The sequence below is a fragment of the Oncorhynchus nerka genome, linkage group LG22, assembly GCF_034236695.1.
Source record: "Oncorhynchus nerka isolate Pitt River linkage group LG22, Oner_Uvic_2.0, whole genome shotgun sequence".
Lineage (NCBI taxonomy): Eukaryota > Metazoa > Chordata > Actinopteri > Salmoniformes > Salmonidae > Oncorhynchus > Oncorhynchus nerka.
The window spans coordinates 42,140,617-42,164,239 of NC_088417.1; the positions used below are offsets into that span (position 1 = coordinate 42,140,617).

The 23,623-nt window shown below is 43.7% G+C and overlaps 1 protein-coding gene across 2 annotated transcripts in view; it reads right to left on the reverse strand.

Annotated features, from left to right (window-relative positions):
- LOC115105196 (transmembrane protein 108-like) overlaps nucleotides 1-23,623 on the reverse strand; it is a 100,884-nt gene that overhangs the window by 38,327 nt on the left and 38,934 nt on the right. For both annotated transcript variants that reach the window (XM_029626923.2, XM_065007164.1), the window contains exon 2: nucleotides 11,305-11,388. In XM_029626923.2, the coding sequence (XP_029482783.1) occupies nucleotides 11,305-11,344 (40 nt within the window). In that variant the 5' untranslated portion in view covers nucleotides 11,345-11,388. The remainder of the gene's footprint in view (nucleotides 1-11,304; nucleotides 11,389-23,623) is intronic.

A 23,623-nucleotide genomic window follows, 5' to 3' on the forward strand; every position in this document is an offset into this window, starting at 1 on the left:
TCAATATTCCCAGGTAAGGAGTTTTAGGTTGTAGTTATTATAGGAATTATAGGACTATTTTTCTCTATACCATTTGTATTTCATATACCTTTGACTACTGGATGTTCTTATAGGCACTTTAGTATTGCCAGTGTAACAGTATAACTTCCGTCCCTCTCCTCGCCCCTACCTGGGCTCGAACCAGGAACACATCGGCAACAGCCACCCTTGAAGCAGCGTTACCAACCCCTCTGCAAGGGGAACAACCACTTCAAGTCTCAGAGCGGGTGACATTTGAAACGCTATTAGCGCGCACCCCGCTAACTAGCTAGCCATTTCACATCGGTTGCACCAGCCTAATCTCGGGAGTTGGTAGGCTTGAAGTCATAAACAGTGCAATGCTTGAAGCACAACGAAGAGCTGCTGGCAAAACACATGAAAGTGCTGTTTGAATGAATGCTTACGAGCCTGCTGGTGCCTTCCTTCCATCGCTCAGTCAGACTGCTCTATCAAGTCATTGACTTAATTATAACATAATAACACACAGAAATTCGAGCCTTAGGTCATTAATATGGTAGAATCCGGAAACTATCATCTCGAAAACAAGACATTTATTCTTTCATTGAAATACGGAACCGTTCCGTATTTTACCTAACGGGTGGCATACATTAGTCTAAACATTTCTGTTACATTGCACAACCTTCAATGTTATGTCATAATTACGTAAAATTCTGGCAAATTAGGCGGCCCAAACTGTTGCTATACACTGACTCTGTTTGCAATGAATGCAAGAGAAGTGACACAATTTCACCTGGTTAATATTGCCTGCTAACCTGGAATTCTTTTAGCAAAATATACAGGTTTAAAAATGTATACAGTGGGGCAAAAAAGTATTTAGTCAGCCACAAATTGTGCAAGTTCTCCTACTTAAAAAGATGAGAGAGGCCTGTAATTTTCATCATAGGTACACTTCAACTATGACAGACAAAATGAGAAAAAAAATCCAGAAAATCACATTGTAGGATTTTTTATGAATTTATTTGCAAATTATGGTGGAAAATAAGTATTTGGTCACCGACAAACAAGCAAGATTTCTGTCTCTCACAGACCTGTAACTTCTTCTTTAAGAGGCTCCTCTGTCCTCCACTCGTTACCTGTATTAATGGCACCTGTTTGGAACTTGTTATCAGTATAAAAGACACCTGTCCACAACCTCAAACAGTCACACTCCAAACTCCACTATGGCCAAGACCAAAGAGCTGTCAAAGGACACCAGAAACAAAATTGTAGACCTGCACCAGGCTGGGAAGACTGAATCTGCAATAGGTAAGCAGCTTGGTTTAAAGAATTCAACTGTGGGAGCAATTATTAGGAAATTGAAGACATACAAGACCACTGATAATCTCCCTCGATCTGGGTCTCCACGCAAGATCTCACCCCGTGGGGTCAAAATGATCACAAGAACGGTGAGCAAAAGTCCCAGAAACACACGGGGGGACCTAGTGAATGACCTGCAGAGAGCTGGGACCAAAGTAACAAAGCCTACCATCAGTAACACACTATGCCGCCAGGGACTCAAATCCTGCAGTGCCAGACGTGTCCCCCTGCTTAAACCAGTACATGTCCAGGTCCGTCTGAAGTTTGCTAGAGAGCATTTGGATGATCCAGAAGAAGATTGGGAGAATGTCATATGGTCAGATGAAACCAAAATATAACTTTTTGGTAAAAACTCAACTCGTCGTGTTTGGAGGACAAAGAATGCTGAGTTGCATCCACAGAACACCATACCTACTGTGAAGCATGAGGGTGGATTTCTGTACAGCACTTTGAGATATCAGCTGATGTATGAAGGGCTATATAAATAAATTTGATTTGATTTGATTTGGAAACATCATGTTTTGGGGCTGTTTTTCTGCAAAGGGGCCGGGACGACTGATCCGTGTAAAGGGAAGAATGAATGGGGCCATGTATCGTGAGATTTTGAGTGAAAACCTTCCATCAGCAAGGGCATTGAAGATGAAACGTGGCTGGGTCTTTCAGCATCACAATGATCCCAAACAAATGCCCGGGAAACGAAGGAGTGGCTTTGTAAGAAGCATTTCAAGGTCCTGGAGTGGCCTAGCCAGTCTCCAGATCTCAACCCCATAGATCATTTTTGGAGGGAGTTGAAAGTCTGTGTTGCCCAGCAACAGCCCCAAAACATCACTGCTCTAGAGGAGATCTGCATGGAGGAATGGGCCAAAATACCAGCAACAGTGTGTGAAAACCTTGTGAAGACTTACAGAAAACTTTTGACCTCTGTCATTGACAACAAAGGGTATATAACAAAGTATTGAGATAAACTTTTGTTATGGACCAAATACTTATTTTCCACCATAATTTGCAAATAAATTCATTAAAAAATCCTACAATGTGATTTTCTGGATTTTTTTCTTCTAATTTTGTCTGTCATAGTTAATAAATAAAGGTGTAAAAAAATAAACAATTGGCCAAATCGGTGTCCAAAAATACCAATTTCCGATTGTTATGAAAACTTGAAATCGGCCCTAATTAATTGGCCATTCCGATTAATCGGTCGACCTCTAGTACGTACGGCCCAGTACATCACTGGGGCCAAGCTTCCTGCCATCCAAGACCTCTATACCAGGCGTGTGTCAGAGGAAGGCCTATGGATTGTTCTCTCTACTACCGCACAGCAAGTGGTACCGGAGCGCCAAGTCTAGGTTCAAAAGGCTTCTTAACAGCTTCTACCCCCAAGCCATAAGACTCCTGAACAGCTAATCAAAGGGCTACCCAGACCACCCTTTTATGCTGCTGCTACTCTGTTTATCATCTATGCATAGTCACTTTAACTCTACCTACATGTACATATTACTTCAATTACCTCGACTAACCGGTGCCCCCGCACATTGACTTTGTATATAACCTCACTATTGTTATTTTGCCGCTGCTGTTGAATTATTTGTTACTTTTATTTTCTATTTTTTACTTGACACCTTTCTTTCTTAAAACTTCTTAACGCATTGTTGGTTTAGGGCTTGTAAGCATTTCACTGTCTACACTGTTGTATTCGGCGCATGTGACAAATACAATTTGATTTGATTTTGTAAGTGTAATTATTTTTTTTTGAGGATTGTTCAATTAACTAAATTAATTTCTATCCAGTAAATGTTTTATTGGGGATACGATTTCACATATCCTACATTTGTGACGACCCTCCCACTCTGTCTGCCGTATTCTCTCTGTTATTTCCTTATTAGGATGCTGGTGGGCGGAGTTGGGAGGGTCGTCAGCTACATGGGAAACACCTGGGCCCGGTGTCTCCCAGGATAAATACACCACTTCCCCATTCATGGAGGAGACTCTCTCCATGCAGACACCCTTTGTAGATTGTGTTGTGGTTCTTGGTGGCCGTTTGTTTGTTTGTTTGTTTGCTTTGGCACCTTTCATCACCCTGCATTATCACATTCATGCATGCAAAACACTCACTTACACTACTGATTACTGATTACACACACCATTGTATATTATACTTAGTTGCTTTAGTTAATAAATACATATTTTGCTACTCCTTATCTCCACGTTGTCTCCCTTTGTTACGGGCTTTGAGCCGGTTCGTGACACATTTCTGAGCCACAGAATGATGAGTTTCCTTTCTAATGGTTCCATTATTCCCCTCTTCTCAGCTGTATTACAGTCAGTGGCTCAGCCTGACCCCATGTTCCACATTCTGTTCTGGACACCTGCCAGACACTCACAACAGCTCCCCCCTGGCCCCACTAATATGCTTAGAATGTTAAACAGGCTAACAGCATACTGTATGATATGATTATGGAACACAGAGGTTGATATGGACGAGTAACACACTGCAAATACAAAACTGTTCTCTCTCTACCTGGAATCGTCCAAGACTGTGCTTTATAGCTGTTATCGGCACTGTTATGGTGCTCTCACTTTAGCTGTGTACTCTGTTTTACTGGACTGTGGAGCCCCACCTGTTTTGAGCCTTTAATCCCCCCCAAAATTATAAAATAAATACATTCAAATATAATTGGGGATGCCTGTTTTGCATGTTATTTTGGCATTAATACGTGTCACATATCAGTTTGCAAACAATGTAATTAAAAAATATATATTTTTGAGTTTATAAAGCTGCATATGGTCACTTTTTTGCTTTCTTGAGTAAGGGAGCTCCAAAATGCAGGTGATTCAGCCTAGCTCAGTGCATTCTGTGGTGGTGGGGCAGCCAGTGGAAATACAGAGTGTAGGGCTTGGTAATGTTCTCTAGTTGCGCCGTGATTGGGTCAGTGTTCTGTCACTCATGGGGACACTACGTCACTGCCAAATCTAAGGGTAGAGAGTCAAATCCCGGTATATCTACAGTAGCTTTGATTGGACTGATATTTTCAAAATCTTAACTAGCAGTCATCATCATGAATCAAGTTGACAATCTACTGGCAAATCCTTTTTAATCCTTGTCATATGAAGAGAAATAATGAAGAGAAATCAGTGGCTAACTGCAAGCATTGCAAAGCAATCACTAGCCTGCTATTCAGTAGTGGGTGTATGAAATCCCAGGTCTAAATTTAAGGGTCTCTTTCCAAGCTTAAAATGATAAATATTTAACATTGGCCATGATGTCAACCCAGCATGACCATTGCCACGCTCAAAACAACTGGATACCTGGAACTGGGAAATCAGACTTCAGTGAGTTCAAGACAACTGGAAACTTGGGGGAAAAACGAGCTCCGACCGGGAAAATATGTTTTGAACAGTCATACAACTCTAGAGCTCCAACGTGAAGATCACTGACATCCTGATTCAACCTTTTTTTTCTTCCCCAGAGTTCCCAGTCTTGAAAGCACCATATAAATCCAGAGAATGCCAGACTTTGATGACAAAATTTGCCCACGAAGGCACCTTCCTGTGGTGAGTCCAGACATGTCTTGTATGCTGCTGCATAAATGATGTATTATGCCAGGGAGATAGTATTACTTTCTTAGCTACAGTATACATAAGTGTATGTAGTGTAGAAAGCTGTTAGTAGCCCATGTGCCTCACCCTAATAAGTTGGTCCCTTTTCCCCTTTTGGCGGTGCACATGTAGCTTATAGCCTGTTAAGAGTAATGTAATTATCAAATATTGTAAGAGCTTTCATTGTCTGCGTATATGCCCCCTTCACTTATCCTATGGTTCTGACTTGGTGTACATGGAGAATACTGTAAGAACGGACGATATTCTGAATTCTGAAGCTGTACATTTAAAAAGTGCTGAACAAATAGTTATATTGACTATATCCGTCCTAGCTCGCTCATTAATGTCTTAATCGAAATTATGGATTGCCTCTTATCCACTCGTCGTCCCCTTATGCCATAGTTTGTACATCTCAACTGTCAGTAGAAACCACATTTGTTTAAGCAAGTCAGCCACATCGGCTATGTTTTTTTAAAAGGCAGTAAATGAGGCTGAATGTACTGTTTCGCTGCCAGACAAGGCTCCGCTGATAGCCAGGTGTAGCAGTGGTAAGGTGTTGGGACCTATGTAGGCCCTAACAGTTTGTGGGTACCGGTTGTTATCAGTATATTGCAATTAACTTATTGTTTAGTGTTGTATTGTGTAGTGCATCAATTTGTTTTGTTTGTCCAACCAAGATGTACAGTTGAAGTCGGAAGTTTACATACACTTAGGTTGGAGTCATTAAACTCGTTTTTCAACCACTCCACGCATGTCTTGTTAACAAACTATAGTTTTAGCAAGTCGGTTAGGACATCTACTTTGTGTATGACACAAGTAATTTTTCCAACAATTGTTGAGACAGATTTTTTCACTTATAATTCACTATATCACAATTCCAGTGGGTCAGAAGTTAACTTAAGTTGACTGTGCCTTTAAACAGCTTGGAAAATTCCAGAAAATAATGTCATGGCTTTAGAAGCTTCTGATAGGCTAATTGACATAATTTGAGTCAATTGGAGGTGTACCTGTGGATGTACACTGCTCAAAAAATAAAGGGAACACTAAAATAACACATCCTAGATCTGAATGAATGAAATATTCTTATTAAATACTTTTTTCTTTACATAGTTGATTGTGCTGACAACAAAATCACACAAAAATTGTCAATGGAAATCAAATTTATCAACCCATGGAGGTCTGGATTTGGAGTCACACTCAAAATTAAAGTGGAAAACCACACTACAGGCTGATCCAACTTTGATGTAATGTCCTTAAAACAAGTCAAAATGAGGCTCAGTAGTGTGTGTGGCCTCCACGTGCCTGTTTGACCTTCCTACAACGCCTGGGCATGCTCCTGATGTGTTGGTGGATGGTCTCCTGAGGGATCTCCTCCTAGACCTGGACTAAAGCATCCTGGACAGTCTGTGGTGCAACGTGGCGTTGGTGGATGGAGCGAGACATGATTTCCCAGATGTGCTCAATTGGATTCAGGTCTGGGGAACGGGCGGGCCAGTCCATGGCATCAATGCCTACCTCTTGCAGGAACTGCTGACACACTCCAGCCACATGAGGTCTAGCATTGTCTGGCATTAGGAGGAACCCAGGGCCAACCGCACCAGCATATGGTCTCACAAGGGGTCTGAGGATCTCATCTCGGTACCTAATGGCAGTCAGGCTACCTCTGGCGAGCACATGGAGGGCTGTGTGGCCCCCCAAAGAAATGCCACCCCACACCATGACTGACCCACCGCCAAACCGGTCATGCTGGAGGATGTTGCAGGCAGCAGAACGTTCTCCACGGCACCTCCAGACTCTGTCACATCTGTCACATGTGCTCAGTGTGAACCTGCTTTCATCTGTGAAGAGCACAGGGCGCCAGTGGCGAATTGGCCAATCTTCTCTGTGTTCTCTGGCAAATGCCAAACGTCCTGCACGGTGTTGGGCTGTAAAGCACAACCCCCACCTGTGGACATCGGGCCCTCATACCACCCCCATGGAGTATGTTTCTGACCGTTTGAGCAGAGACATGCACATTTGTGGCCTGCTGGAGGTCATTTTGCAGGGCTCTGGCAGTGCTCCTCCTACTCCTCCTTGCACAAAGGCGGAGGTAGCGGTCCTGCTGCTGGGTTGTTGCCCTCCTACGGCCTCCTCCACGTCTCCTGATGTACTGGCCTGTCTCCTGGTAGCGCCTCCATGCTCTGGACACTACGCTGACAGACACAGCAAAGCTTCTTGCCACAGCTCGCATTGATGTGCCATCCTGGATGAGCTGCACTACCTGAGCCACTTGTGTGGGTTGTAGACTCTGTCTCATGCTACCACTAGAGTGAAAGCACCACCAGCATTCAAAAGTGACCAAAACATCAGCCAGGAAGCATAGGAACTGAGAAGTGGTCTGTGGTCACCACCTGCAGAACCACTCCTTTATTGGGGGTGTCTTGCTAATTGCCTATAATTTCCACCTGTTGTCTATTCCATTTGCACAACAGCATGTGAAATTTATTGTCAATCAGTGTTGCTTCCTAAGTGGACATTTTGATTTCACAGAAGTGTGATTGACTTTGAGTTACATTGTGTTGTTTAAGTGTTGCCTTTATTTTTTTGAGCAGTGTATTTCAAGACCTACCTTCAAACTCAGTGCCTCTTTGCTTGACATCATAGGAAAATCATAAGAAATCAGCCAAGACCTCAGAAAAAAAAGATTATAGACCTCCATAAGTCTGGTTCATCCTTGGGAGCAATTTCCAAACGCCTGAAGGTACCACGTTCATCTGTACAAACAATAGTACGCAAGTATAAACACCATGGGACCACTCAGCCATCATACTGCTGAGGAAGGAGACGCGTTCTGTCTCCTAGAGATGAACGTACTTTGTGAGAAAAGTCCAAATCAATCCCAGAACAACAGCAAAGGACCTTGTGAAGATGCTGGAGGAAACAGATACAAAAGTATCTATACCCACAGTAAAACAAGTCCTATATTGACAGATTACCGACCATTTCGAATCTCACCATACCCTCTCTGCTATGCAATCTGGTTTCAGAGCTGGTCATGGGTGCACCTCAGCCATGCTCAAGGTTCTAAACGATATCTTAACCGCCATCGATAAGAAACATTACTCTGCAGCCGTATTCATTGATCTGGCCAAGGCTTTCGACTCTGTCAATCACCACATCCTCATCGGCAGACTGGAGAGCCTTGGTTTCTCAAATGATTGCCTCGCCTGGGTCACCAACTACTTCTCTGATTGAGTTCAGTGTGTCAAATCGGAGGGTCTGTTGTCCGGACCTCTGGCAGTCTCTAAGGGGGTGCCACAGGGTTCAATTCTTGGACCGACTCTCTTCTCTGTAAACATCAATGATGTCGCTCTTGCTGCTCGTGAGTCTCTGATCCACCTCTACGCAGGCGACACCATTCTGTATACTTCTGGCCCTTCTTTGGACACTGTGTTAACAACCCTCTAGGCAAGCTTCAATGCCATTACAACTCTCCTTCCGTGGCCTCCAATTGCTCTTAAATACAAGTAAAACTAAATGCATGCTCTTCAACCGATCGCTGCAACTGGAAACACTTATCTCCCTCACTAGCTTTAAGCACCAGCTGTCAGAGCAGCTCACAGATTACTGGACCTGTACATAGCCCATCTATAATTTAGCCCAAACAACCACCTCTTTCCCTACTGTATTTATTTATTTATTTTGCACCCCTATATTTTTATTTCTACTTTGCACATTCTTCCACTGCAAATATACCATTCCAGTGTTTTACTTGCTATATTATATTTACTTTGCCACCATGGGGTGTATTTGTATTTACTTTGCCACCACTTTTGCCTTTAACTCCCTTATCTCACCTCATTTGCTCACATCGTATATAGACTTGTTTCTACTGTATTATTGACTGTATGTTTGTTTTAATCCATGTGTAACTTTGTGTTGTTGTATGTGTCGAACTGCTTTGCATTATCTTGGCCAGGTCGCAACTGTAAATGAGAACTTGTTCTCAACTTGCCTACCTGGTTAAATAAAGGTGAAATAAATAACCCGATTGGCCGCTCAACAAGGAAGAAGCCACTGCTCCAAAACCCCCATAAGAAAGCCAGGCTACGGTTTGCAACTGCACATGGGGAAAAAGATCGTACTTTTTGGAGAAATGTCTGGTCTGATGAAACAAAAATAGAACCGTTTGGCCATAATGAACATCGTTATGTTTGGAGGAAAAAGGGGGAGGCTTGCAAGCCGAAGAACACCATCTCATGTTGTGGGGGTGCTTGGCTAAAGGAGGGACTGGTGCACTTCACAAAATATATGGCATCATGAGTGAGAAAAATGATGTGGATATATTGAAGCAACATCTCAAAACATCTCAAAGCTTGGTCGCAAATGGGTCTTCCAAATGGACAATGACCCCAAGCATACTTCCAAAGTTGTGGCAAAATGACTTAAGGACAACAAAGTCAAGGTTGGGGTGGCCATCACAAAGCCATGACCTCAATCCTATAGAAAACATGTGGGCAGAACTGAAAAAGTGTGTGTGAGCAGGGAGGCCTAAAACCCTGACTCAGTTACACCAGCTCTGTCAGGAGGAATGGGCCAAAATTCACCCAACTTATTGTGGAAAGCATGTGGAAGGCTACCCGAAACGTTTGACCCAAGTTAAACCATTTAAAGGCAATGCTTCCAAATGCTAACTGAGCGCATGTAAACTTCTTACCCACTGGGAATGTGATGAAATAAATAAAAGCTGAAATAAATAATTCGCTCTACAAATATTCTGACATTTCACATTCTTAAAATAAAGTGGTGATCCTAACTGACCTAAAACAGGGAATTTTTACTAGGATTAAATGTCAGGAATTGTGAAAAATTGAGTTTAAATGTATTTGGCTAAGGTGTATGTAAACTTCCGACTTCAACTGTACATGCTAAAATTGCCACTGAACATATGGAATTGTTCTAAGATGTTCATACCATGGACCATTTAGCTATTTAATTTAGAATTTTAGGACCCCTTCAGCTATCAAATTATACTTTAAAAAAAATAATTTGATAAAATATTGAATTTGTCCTTTACTACTATAGCCCATAGAAAATCATTGAATAAAACATTCATAAATGGAAAAAATTTATCATAAGGAATAAGGTTTTGAAATGTCTGTCCTATAACTAGGAGGCATAAGAAAGCTCATTGAATTTTTTTGTTTTTCTGGACACATTCAACCCATTATTTTTGTTGGCACAAAACTACCTACCTACTTCCATTTGTTTATATGGGTTACTTTCAGACGAGTCCTTTGACACTTGTAAGGGTCGTAGAGCAAAAACGCAGTCTCCCCTTTCCATAGTGGGGACACATTAGTTTGTAGCTCAAATGGGTCGGACACTACAGACAGAATCTGGCACATCAGCGTTACCAACTTCAGACGAGTCCTGTGACACTTGTGGGGGTCGTAGATCAAAACGGAGAACACCATCATCTTGATTTTTGGGATGTCTCACGGTCTGACCAACACCGCTGTAGCTCTGCCACCGTTCACTGCAGAGCCGGAAAGCTGACATAGGTGGATGCCCATGCTTTAACTGACGGATTTTGATGGGGATTTTTAAAATTATGTTACTTAGTTTAACGCACGGGTGTGTCAATAGATTCTTAAGGATTTTAAGGAACAAACTAATGTGGGGGGAGGGGGTACTACTAAGCTATGTAGAATTGTTTTAAGAAGGTCATACCAAGGATCATTTTGCTATTTGATTTTGAATTTTAAGAACTCTTGAAGAATAAAAAAAATAAAATTAAAACATTTGATTTAAAAAAAATTGGGCCTTACTGCTATTAGCTCATACAAACCCATTGAATAACAGATTCACTACATGGAACAACAGATAGACACCATTTTAGATTTAGTTTTTGGGACTATCATAGAAAGTTAGGAAACATTATGATATATTTTTTTACACATATTTAACTAAACAGACTCCATATGTACTTCCATACAAAAAATGGACCGGTACCGGGGGGACTTTCAGATGAGTCTTGTGAGGCCTGTGGGCGTCCTAGAGCAAAACTGATATGTACATGTTCTTGAGAGTCTCATTGTCCCATAGAAGGGTCATAATAGTTTTGTAGGCTAAACCGTTCGGACGCTACAGACGATTTTGTGGGGATGTCTCATGGTCTGACAAACACCGCTATAGTTCTGTCACCTTTCACCGCAGATGCGGAAGTGTTACATGGGCGGATGCGGTGGATTGAGACACTAGTATTGATCTGTATTTATCTCACTGTGCTATGAGTCTCACTAATGTACAGTATATTATTTGACTGTATTCTATCTCAGTTAGTATGAGGACCCAGTCTTGTCTACTCACTCAGCAGCTGGCGGCGCAGGACCTGCAGGCTTCTCTTCATGGTATCATGTGGTCCGAGTCCTCCTCCACAGTGCTCATGGTTCTCTGTGGAACACAACCATACCAGAGAGAGAGATTAAGATACTGCATTGTCAGGTTGCTCATGTCATGTTAGCTCAGGTAACTCAGTCAGATACTGATGTGATTAAGTGAGGATATAGAGGAGAAAGAGAGTGAGAGAGCGAGAGATTGAGAGGGGGGAGATAGAGAGGATGGACAGAGAGACAGACAGAAAGAGACAGACCAACAGACAGATAGGAATAGAGATAAAAATACAGTCAGAGAGAGACCAGGGCAGACTCATCTGTGTTTATAATTGCTAATCAGTTCAGCCAAAAACAGAAAGAACTCAAAATGTATTGAAAAATAAACTCCCTCTGACAACAATAATAAAGATATATTCACAGCGACAGGCATGACTACTTATCCATGGAAAAACAACATAAATCAGGGTTGGGTTAGACCTTAAATGTACAGACTTGGCTCCTTAACACTGGCTAGGCATTATTTTATATACAGTACCAGTCAAAAGTTTGGACACACATACTCAAATGTTTTTTTTTTTTTTTTACATTGTAGAATAATAGAGAAGACATCAAAACTATGAAATAACACATATGGAATCATGTAGTAACCAAAAAAAGTATTAAACAAATCAAAATATATTTGATATATTATTCAAAGTAGCCACCCTTTGCCTTGATGACAGCTTTGCACACTCTTTGCATTATCTCAACCAGCTTCACCTGGAATGCTTTTCCAACAGTCTTGAAGGAGTTCCCACATATCCTGAGCACTTGTTGGCTCTTTTCCTTCACTCTGCGATCCAACTCATCCCAAACCATCTCAATTGGGTTGAGGTCGGAGTAGGTGTGTCCAAACTTTTGACTGGTACTGTACATAGACTTGGAATCACTGGCCACCTTAATAAATGTTTAAATAATGTTTACATACTGCTTTACTAATCTCATATGTATATACTGTATTCTATTCTTCTGTATTTTCATCAATGCTACTACAACCACTGCTCAATCTAATATTTATATATTTCTTAATTCCCTTCTTTTACTTTTAGATGTGTGTGTATTGTTGTGAATCGTTTTTAGACACTACTGCACTGTTAGATACTACTGCACTGTTGGAGCTAGGAACACAAGCACTTCGCTACACCCACAATAACATCTGCTAAATATGTGTATGTGACCATTACAATTTAATTTGAGCTTGGTGTGATGTCATGGTTGTACTTTGATTGCATTATAAGAGTTACTTTTACTTTCTAAGAGTATTCCCTTCATAGTAGAGAGTTGGTCGTCTTGAACCTGCTTCTAGATATATCCTCCCACTTGGGATATTACTATTTGCAGCTCGTCTTCCCAATTGGGTACCGCTTTAATATTCTCATCCTTTAATTCTTCAATAATTATAATTATAATCCAAGTTCAATTCATAAACTACAGCTCATCCAAAACAGTGCTGCAAGGATACTGACACAAACTAAAAAGTTCATCACCCCCATCCTTGCTGATCTCCATTGGCTACTTGTTCCTCAAAGAATTTACTATACAATTCTCATCCTCGTCTACAAAGCCCTATATGGCATCGGACCCACCTACACTACCCCTATGAACTTCCATGTACCCTATGTTCAAGCCGCGCCAAACTCCTACATGCCCCCAGGACAAGGGGGGGCCGTGCCTTTTCCTCCCACACACCACACCTATGGAACTCCCTTCCTGATCATCTCTGTGCTGTTCAACTGTTGGGGCTTTTAAGCAGGCCTGAAGACTCATCTCTATCAGCTGACCGACCATTACGTTCCCCTTCCTAGACTTTGATTGTTGCTTTCATGATATGGTTAAATATCGTCATGCCCAACTCACACCTCTCCCTTGTGATTAATGAGCTAGCCTACGTGTGTTGCACTTCCAGCCCAGTCCCGATCCCAGCGACCCACTGATACCAATCGCGGTACTTGCTTAGCAGTTGGTGGCCGACAGCTGAGGTGGGAGAAACCTTTTCCAAAAACCACCCATCGGGACATCCAGCTCAGAGGTAGGGCGGCCCGAAGTTCATCAGGCTCTCTTAGTGCTATAATACCAGGGGAACTTGAGTGGTGAATACACTTTCTCCGCTTGGCAACATGTTATTATTAAATAAATATTAGTTTTACACCCACGAGTGCTCGCCACAAACCCTTCACATCAACCATAGATAATGGCATTCCACAGCAGGCCTATAGGGACAAAGACCATTGTTAGCATATTGATAAACTTTCCCTGTTTGTGTATCCAGTCAGTTGCTTTAATACATTTAACCTCTCCCAAGGTCCAGGGCCTTAATGGCTCCCAAGAGGTGCGGGTGGTCTCCACTTCTCTTTCCCAGCCGGGTAGGTGGCTTAGGCCTAAATTCCCTTATTTTCCTACGGTAAACTATTTTCACCACACCTCCACATTACCTGTAATTTAAAAACATCTAAATTAGACTAAAACCTCTCACTTTCTCAGATTAGTTAGAATCACAGGAACCTATCCACATTCCTGCCCCCCCTCGAGTACACATTAGCTAACAAATACCTACTCAGACCTGTGGCGCCCTCTCACACCCCTTGTCTTGTTCCCGGGGTCCACTCTAACGGACCAGCTCAGGTCCCATAATACAGTGCTCATCCTGTCTTTCCACCAGGCAACCTTCCTAGGAAGAGACCAGGAGGCCAGAGCCAATCCATTGGTATTCCATTACCTGGTTCCCCCAATGGTCCCATTTGGGCACCCTGCCTCCACGAGACCCGTATAACCTTCTTCCTGACAGGACCTCTAGATCAACCTTAGCAGTGCCCAATTTGCTCGATCTAGGGTGCTTTCAGAGATGCCACGGACCTCTCCTTGAACCGCTCATCCAGGCGGTCCTCTGTATTACCCCTGATCATACCTGTCATACCTTGTCGAGTTTCGGCACACCGGACAACTACACCTGGTGTGCAGCCACTCCCGAAAGCATCCAATATGGAACTCATGGTTCCCACTCAGCCTTGTAGCCATTTCCCCTGCCTCATGTCTCTCTAAACAGAGAGCACATAATACATATGCATCTCCTGTTTCTGGAACTCATGGTTCCCACTCAGCCTTGTAGCCATTTCCCCTGCCTCATGTCTCATGCACATAATACATATGCATCTCCTGTTTCTGGTATCTGATACTCTCCATACCTTAACTCCTGGAGAGGGGTTGACCTCCGGAGCGGTAGCTCGGGCTTGACACGGCTCCGGTATCTCTTGGTCATCACTATGACCCACTAGGTCTACCGGTTCCATGAGGCTCACCACCACTACTTCCACCCTCACTCAAACTACCAAATGATTACCCCTGAGGACGACCCTGAACTCCACCTACTGTACATCTGAGGAGCCTGGATCCCTCATCCTTTCCATATGTTCTCCTTGTAGCACAGCGGGCACCCTGTGAGCCCTCACTAGCCAAGGAGCCTGTATTATATCCTTATACCCCCCACCAGCACCTCTACTCATTATTTCGCTGACTGACACATGCACCAGGTTCCACCCTTCTGGCCCCTAATGGATGTTCAGGATGGGATTAGGCGTATCGGACCCTGACCATATACGATATCCTTCCACCCATCAGCATATAACACCTTGCTCATCCTCCCTATCCTCAGGTCATCCAAAGGCCCCTGTTAGCCTCAATGGTAACACATTCAATGGCCCTAAGTGTCCCAAGTTCCCCCCCTGCAGGTCCTTTACCCACCTAGTGGCATGTGCTGCAGATTGCTATTATGGCCCCTCTAATCACCCCTCCCCATTCGTCACTCGTTTACACTCGTGACATGGCAAGGGCATCAAGGGACCCCAATTGGGGTACCTGAGGACCCATGGAACGCTGACTCGCTCGTTGTGTAAAGAGGATACTGTACATTATGAACCATCGGACAGCCAGGCCATTCTTTTAAACTATAATCTAGTTTAATGTGGTTGTAATGGGAATTTTAATGTTTGTACTTAGAACTAATTTATGTGTTCTATTTATGCACTGTTCTATAAACCAATTTCTGTGTTCATGCAAGTAGCTGACTGTACAAATCACACCTATCAGTAGCTGCAATTTGGCAGTACGCCCAGACATTGTTTTGAGAACAAATGAAAGATATCTCAATTTCAAGGTCTGAGCTTAGAGAGGAGAAGCCTCGTGAGGTGTTGGTCTGTCGTTCAACTCCTTTCCCATTGCTTTATTGAACACATTCAATATTTTGGTCATATTCCAATGCCTGAATAACCTACTACAACTTCTGGGGCCCCAGCATTTTCCCCATTCACAAACAGTTGAAGTCGGAAGTTTAGATACACTTAGGTTGGAGTCATTAAAACTTGTTTTGCAACCACTCCACAAATTTCTTATTAACAAACTATAGTTTTGGCAAGTCGGTTAGGACATCTACTTTGTGCATGAGACATGTAATTTTTCCAACAATTGTTTAAAGACAGATTATTTCACTTATAATTCACTATATCACAATACCAATGGGTCGGAAGTTTACATGCACTAAGTTGACTGTGCCTTTAAGCAGCTTGGAAAATTCCAGAAAATTATGTCATGGCTTTAGAAGCTTCTGATAGGCTAATTGACATAATTTGAGTCAATTGGAGGTGTACCTGTGGATGTATTTCAAGGCCTATCTTCAAACTCAGTGCCTCTTTGCTTGACATCATGGGAAAATCCAAATAAATCAGCCAAGACCTCAGAAAAAAAATTGTAGACCTCCACAAGTCTGGTTCATCCTTGGGAGCAATTTCCAAACGCCTGAAGGTACCACGTTCATCTGTACAAACAATAGTACGCAAGTATAAACACCATGGGACCACGCAGCCGTCATACCGCTCAGGAAGGAGACGCGTTCTGTCTCCTAGAGATGGACGTACTTTGGTGCGAAAAGTGTAAATCAATCCCAGAACAACAGCGAAGGACCTTGTGAAGATGTTTGAGGAAACAGGTACAAAAGTATCTATATCCACTGTAAAATGAGTCCTATATCGACATAACCTGAAAGACCACTCAGCAAGGAAGAAGCCACTGCTCCAAAACCACCACAAAAAAGCCAGACTACAGTTTGCAACTGCACATGGAGACAAAGATCATACTTTTTGGAGAAATGTTCTCTGGACTGATGAAACAAAAAAAGAACCGTTTGGCCATAAGGAGGAAAAAGGGGGACGCTTGCAAGACGAAGGACACCATCCCAACCATAAAGCACGAGGGTGGCAGCATCATGTTGTGGGGGTGCTTGGCTGCAGGAGGGACTGGTGCACTTCATAAAATAGATGGCTTCATGAGGTAGGAAAATTATGTGGATATATTGAAGCAACACCTCAAGACATCAGTCAGGAAGTTAAAGCTTGGTCACAAGAGGGTCTTCCAAATGGACAATGACCCCAAGCATACTTCCAAATTTGTGGCAAAATGGCTTAAGGACAACAAAGTCAAGGTATTGGAGTGGCCATCACAAGGCCTTGACCTCAATCCTATAGAAAATTTGTGGGCAGAACTGAAAAAGCGTGTGCGAGCAAGGAGGCCTACAAACCGGACTCAGTTACACCAGCTCTGTCAGGAGGAATGGGCCAAAATTCACCCAAATTATTGTTGGGAAGCTTGTTGAAGGCTACCTGAAACGTTTGACCCAAGTGAAACAATTTTTTGTATTTTTATATATATATATATATATATTTTTTTTAAACCTTTATTTAACCAGGCAAGTCAGTTAAGAACAAATTCTTATTTTCAATGACGCCCTAGGAACAGTGGGTTAACTGCCTGTTCAGGGGCAGAACGACAGATTTGTACCTTGTCAGCTCATGGGTTTGAACTTTAGTCCAACGCTCTAACCACTAGGCTACCCTGCCGCCCCAGTTTAAAGGCAATGCTACCAAATACTAATTGAGTGTATTTGAACTTCTGACCCACTGGGAAGGAATGTGATGAACGAAATAAAAACTGAAATATATCTCTCTACTATTATTCTGACATTTCACATTATTAAAATAAAGTGGTGATCCTAACCGTTCTAAGAATGGGAATTGTTACTAGGATTAAATGTCAGGAATTGTGAAAAACTGAGATTAAATGTATTTGGCTAAGGTGTATGTAAACTTCTGACTTCAACTGTATTATCGGTAGCGTATAGGTTTCAAACAGGATTGTACGCTGTTCCCTTAAATCGTCTAGTCGGCCTTATTCCTACCATAACATGTGTCCGCTCCCAACCAAGCACCCCAATTGTGTACAGAGCTACCATGAGCAAAGCCCACTTCATACCATCGTTTACACCACTTCCTTCTTGGCTTTCCTTCGGGCCCAGATGGTGGGAAGGCACCATCTCCTTTGCTTCCTTTTACCTCCATTTTTACCCTTTGTAGATGCTGGCTCAGGGGCGTCTTTTTACCAGGGCGGTTCCAGTTCCTGGCCCTACCACTCTCACAAATGTAGAAAGGGAGTAGAAACGCTTTAACGGCACATAGACCGTCCTGAGTTTCACCCCGAGCTGCACGGGCTCCTTCCCCGCCAGTGGGCCAGACGCTCTGACAGCCTGACCCCAAAAAACCTGTAGCACACCCTGTCTAACCGGGTCCTCTGTGAATGCTGTCAGGGTAGCTTCCTTGCACCATATCCGGGCTTCTCCACTCCCCCAGCCATTTAATCTGGTCAGGACATAGCGCAGCGTAGTACGATTCCCTTTTCTTCCTACTGGATTTGGAAATCCATCATAATTTCCTTAATAAACTGGTTCCAATGGTATAGTTTCCATAGGACCCTCAAACCCTTAGCTATATCCTGATTAACCACGGGGAGCAGACTAAACTCCCTTCTGGTCCATAGACCCTTATCTAGCCTTTCCTATCCCAAGGGGATCTGATTTACCTTAAACACATTTCTCACTGCTGGCCAGCAGCCATTTATGGCCTCTATCCAGTCAGTCAATTGGGTGACCCCTCCTTTGGCACAGGGGTTCAAGCACTCCACTTTGACGACCCCTGGCCCACTAGGATACACTTCCCTTTGAGTTTCTCTCAAGCCTGTGCTCAAAAAGAGTCTTGTTAATTTTCTAACCTGGTAACCATAAACCACCGGCTGAGATTAGCAGGGCTGACCTTTTTAGATCACTGCACTCGTCACATCTCCCCAGTTGGGCCCGATCCCACTGACATGAACAGTCCTGGGGCCCTTTCAAAAGCCCCTCAGTGCCACCCTGTCCTACCCATTGGGTGTACACTCTAAGTCGTGGGAGAAACTGAAGGCGGCAGTGGTGACAGAATATGTGATCCATCACTTTTACCCGGCCTCGTGGAACCTCATCTAGCCCATAGGCCACATCGCGCTCCACAGGCATGACTGGAGGCCTCTTATTCCCTGGTCCTTCCCACACCTTGGGCAGGGTATATTCACGGCAAACGGAACATTCCCCGTCAGCCAAGGACCCCAACTGATCAGTTCCGTATCCCTGGATATCAATACATTCTATGCCCCAACCCTCTACCAAACCATGCTTGGGTATACCCTCGTCTCAACACTACGATTCCCTGCACATTGGCCACCCCGGAGCAGGGAGGTAGTGCTCCAGTTTTTGCTGCCATAAGGTCTGCACCCAGCTCTCCTGCCCTACAAACAGAGAGCACACCGGTTTAGAACTCTCAAGGGATTAGAACGGGCTGGAACGAGAGTTGAGTTCCCTAGCCGGAGTGCCTCTATTATCACGTACCCTGTCATTTAGTACTCCTCCCATCCTTAGCAGCTGTTTACTCCGACAACAATTACACCACTCATTTGGGCCAACATGTCAACCTCTCTATTACCTTCATACTTCCCTTCGGTGGTGTGACTTTGTTGAGCAACCTCGATTTCCATTTTTTTGTAATGAGTATTGCAATTTTTTCACATGACCCTCTGTGGGCCACTTCTTCACCCTTACCACCCTCATTACAGTAATCACTATCCATTATTAAGCGCAACCGCTTCATCCTACGCTTCTCGGCCTCCAACAGCCCTTCCAGTATCGCCCCGGCTGAGCCAATGGTGGTACCTTGCCTTTGCGTCACCGTTTTCCCTTGACACTTTAATACATAGGCCCAATAGGCCCCTGTATCGGTTCCCCTTTAGGAGCCCTCAGTGTACAGTTCCCACTCTCTCCGGCTCCCTATACCTTCTTAGCCTGCTTCCATCACCATACACAAACTGTAACTGTGGGTTCAACAGGATATTTTCCCATCGACACCATCGCACATTTGTGTCTCTGGTGCCCTCCCTTGAGGGGCACCAAAAATGTCTTGCCCAACTCGCGCCTCTCCCTTGAGATTAATGAGCTACACTAGATTACCTATGCTTTAAGACTATTACCAACGGGTGTTGCCCTGCCAGCCCAGTCCCAGCGACCTGCTGATACCAACCGCGCCGCCGGCTTAACACTCGGCGGCTGACAGCTGGGGTGGGAGAAAACTTTTCCAAAAACCACTCAGCAGGACGTCCAGCTCAGAGGTAGGGCGACCCATAATCCATCAGGCTCACCTAGGGTTATAAGACCAGGGGAACTTGAGTGGTGAGTATACTTTCTTCGCTCTGCAACTGTTATTGTTAAATAAATATTTGTTTTACACCCACGAGTGTGCGGCACAAACCCTTCACCTGTGGACCTGGAGTTACTCACCACAATATGGTCTAGTCTCCCACGAGACGAGATGTATAGTCACCATGTCAGCCTTAGCCTAACATCCTAAGACATTCTATAGACACCCCAAGCATGGACCCCACACGGAAATCCACTGCAAAAACCCTTTACAATGAGTCTACTATCCTATGAATAACCTAGCTCCCAACCTTGAAGAAACCCATTACAATTATATGACCCTGCCCCTGGGTGTAAAGAACCGAGGCTTACCTCTAACTGATGGCTAGAAGAATTCAGAAAAGTAAAACTGCAACCATTACAAAAATGTTCCAAAAAGTGGAACTCAAAAACAGCAGTAAAAAAAATGGCTAAATACCCAAAAAAGAGAACCATCTTTAACCTGCAAACAATGACTCATATACTGTCAAGCCACCATTACACACTACTCCCTTAAAACCGGTTACATCTGCTTCATTCCACTTGTTCAACCACTCCTTTAAAAGTGGTAATATCTGGTCCCTATTGGACTCACCCCCCTTATTGACCTCCAGCAGTAAGTCAAATGAGAGGGTTGAAGGAAGTTCATGTTGGATGGCCCGTCCTTCGATCACTCCCTCTGGTACTTCCCATGGCCCCGTCTCTGGCTCTGCTGATACTGTTCGGCGGTGAAGGTGCTGACGTTGATAGTGCGTGGGGCTGGCTTTATGATCCTCTGCTGATGCTGTTCGGCGGTGAAGGTGCGGACGTTGATAGTGCGTGGGGCTGGCTTTATGATCCTCTGCTGATGCTGTTCGGCGGTGAAGGTGCTGACGTTGATAGTGAGTGGGGTTGGCTTTATGATCCTCTGCTGATGCTGTTCGGCGGTGAAGGTGCTGACGTTGGTAGTGCGTGGGGCTGGCTTCATGATCCTCTGCTGATGCTGTTCGGCGGTGAAGGTGCTGACGTTGGTAGTGCGTGGGGCTGGCTTTATGATCCTCTGCTGATGCTGTTCGGCGGTGAAGGTGCTGACGTTGGTAGTGCGTGGGGCTGGCTTTATGATCCTCTGCTGATGCTGTTCGGCGGTGAAGGGGCTGACGTTGGTAGTGCGTGGGGCTGGCTTTATGATCGTCTGCTGGCTGTGGAGTCATTCAGATCTCCCCTTCTGTCCTTCTTCCCCTAATGTCAAATCTCAGATTTTCTGGCTTTCTGCTCTCTCCGTCCCATAATCAGCTGTAGCTCAGCAGGGTGGAGTGTTACATCCATCCCATGGTACACAACAATATACATATACAGTGGGGCAAAAAAAGTATTTAGTCAGCCACCAATTGTGCAAGTTCTCCCACTTAAAAAGATGAGGCCTGTAATTTTCATCATAGGTACACTTCAACTATGACAGAGAAAATGAGAAAAAAAATCCAGAAAATCACATTGTAGGATTTTTAATGAATTTATTTGCAAATTATGGTGGGAAATAAGTATTTGGTCAATAACAAAAGTTTCTCAATACTTTGTTATATACCCTTTGTTGGCAATGACAGAGGTCAAACATTTTCTGTAAGTCTTCACAAGGTTTTCACACACTGTTGCTGGTATTTTGGCCCATTCCCCCATGCAGATCTCCTCTAGAGCAGTGATGTTTTGGGGCTGTTGCTGGGCAACACGGACTTTCAACTCCCTCCAAAGATTTTCTATGGGGTTGAGATCTGGAGACTGGCTAGGCCACTCCAGGACCTTGAAATGCTTCTTACGAAGCCACTCCTTCGTTGCCCGGGTGGTGTGTTTGGGATCATTGTCATGCTGAAAGACCCAGCCACGTTTCATCTTCAATGCCCTTGCTGATGGAAGGAGGTTTTCACTCAAAATCTCATGATACATGGCCCCATTCATTCTTTCCTTTAAACGGATCTGTCGTCCTGGTCCGTTTGCAGAAAAACAGCCCCAAAGCATGATGTTTCCACCCACATGCTTCACAGTAGGTAGGGTGTTCTTTGGATGCAACTCAGCATTCTTTGTCCTCCAAACACGACAAGTTGAGTTTTTACCAAAAGGTTCTATTTTGGTTTCATCTGACCATATGACATTCTCCCAATCTTCTTCTGGATCATCAAAATGCTCTCTAGCAAACTTCAGACAGGCCTGGACATGTACTGGATTAAGCAGGGGGACACATCTGGCACTGCAGGATTTGAGTCCCTGGCGGCGTAGTGTGTTACTGATGGTAGGCTTTGTTACTTTGGTCCCAGCTATCTGCAGGTCATTCACTAGGTCCCCCCGTGTGGTTCTGGGATTTTTGCTCACCGTTCTTGTGATCATTTTGACCCCACGGGGTGAGATCTTGTGTGGAGCCCCAGATCGAGGGAGATTATCAGTGGTCTTGTATGTCTTCCATTTCCTAATAATTGCTCCCACAGTTGATTTCTTCAAACCAAGCTACCAACCTATTGCAGATTCTGTCTTCCCAGCCCGGTGCAGGTCTACAATTGTGTTTCTGGTTTCCTTTGACAGCTCTTTGGTCTTGGCCATAGTGGAGTTTGGAGTGTGACTGTTTGAGGTTGTGGAGGTGGCTTATGGTAAAGAAAGTAGAGAAAGAAAGTAAAGAAATTAACTTTAAATTCTCTGAAAGGAACATTCAATTATCTGGCAACAGGTCTGGTGGACATTCCTGCAGTCAGCCTGCCAATTGCACACTCCCTCAAAATTTGACACATTGTGGCATTGTGTTGTGTGACAAAACTATACATTTGATTAGAGTGGCCTTTTATTGAAGACCTCTACTGCAGATTGCAACTCAACCAACCTACTACCAGTCATATTTGCATTTGGATGTATTTTCCACCTGAAAAGATCAGCTAGCTGAGTGGCTGTGTTTTTGAGATGTACATTGTGGCATTCCTTTCATTAGAGAAAAAACAGGTGCATAATCATGACTCTACTCCATAGAGAAAGAGAGAGTGGAGAGGCTGTGGATTTAACTAGCTGAGACAGAGGAAAGCATCAGGCTGTTCACACATTGGGAGCTGTCATAGAAATAGAATTACTAGCATGGGTAAAGCCCCTCAGACCACTGCACAGATTACAGCTGGACACAGAGTCAGAGAGAGATAATGTGTTATGGCAGGCTGTGTCATGGTCCTTAAAGTCCAGGAGCTGGACGGAACAATAGTCCTAAAACAGAGCATTATGTCAGGGTATGTGTTTGAAATATGTTGCTTAGAAGAAGAATCAAAATACCTACTTCTATAGGATATAATAAGACAGAATATATATCCATCCAAAGATGCAAACATGGGGAATAATTCACAAATTCACACAGAGGTAGACCCACAAAGATCCTATAAATGAGTTCTATATGAAATTGTATTGGAATACAATATTGTATTTTCTGTGTCAGAGACAGCTGGCAGCTCCATGACATTCCAGCCTTTTACAGGAGAATAACAAATCAACAGCTACATGGCAACTGACACACACACACACTGTGGCCATTGCCATGGCAACTCTAATAGTAGGCCTACATTATATATTCAAATCTCCTTGGCGAGGACAAACTCAGGTCTCCATCAGAGAGAATATATATATATATTTTAATCTAAAAGAGAAAGACATAATAAAGCACTCACCACTGGGACTGAGA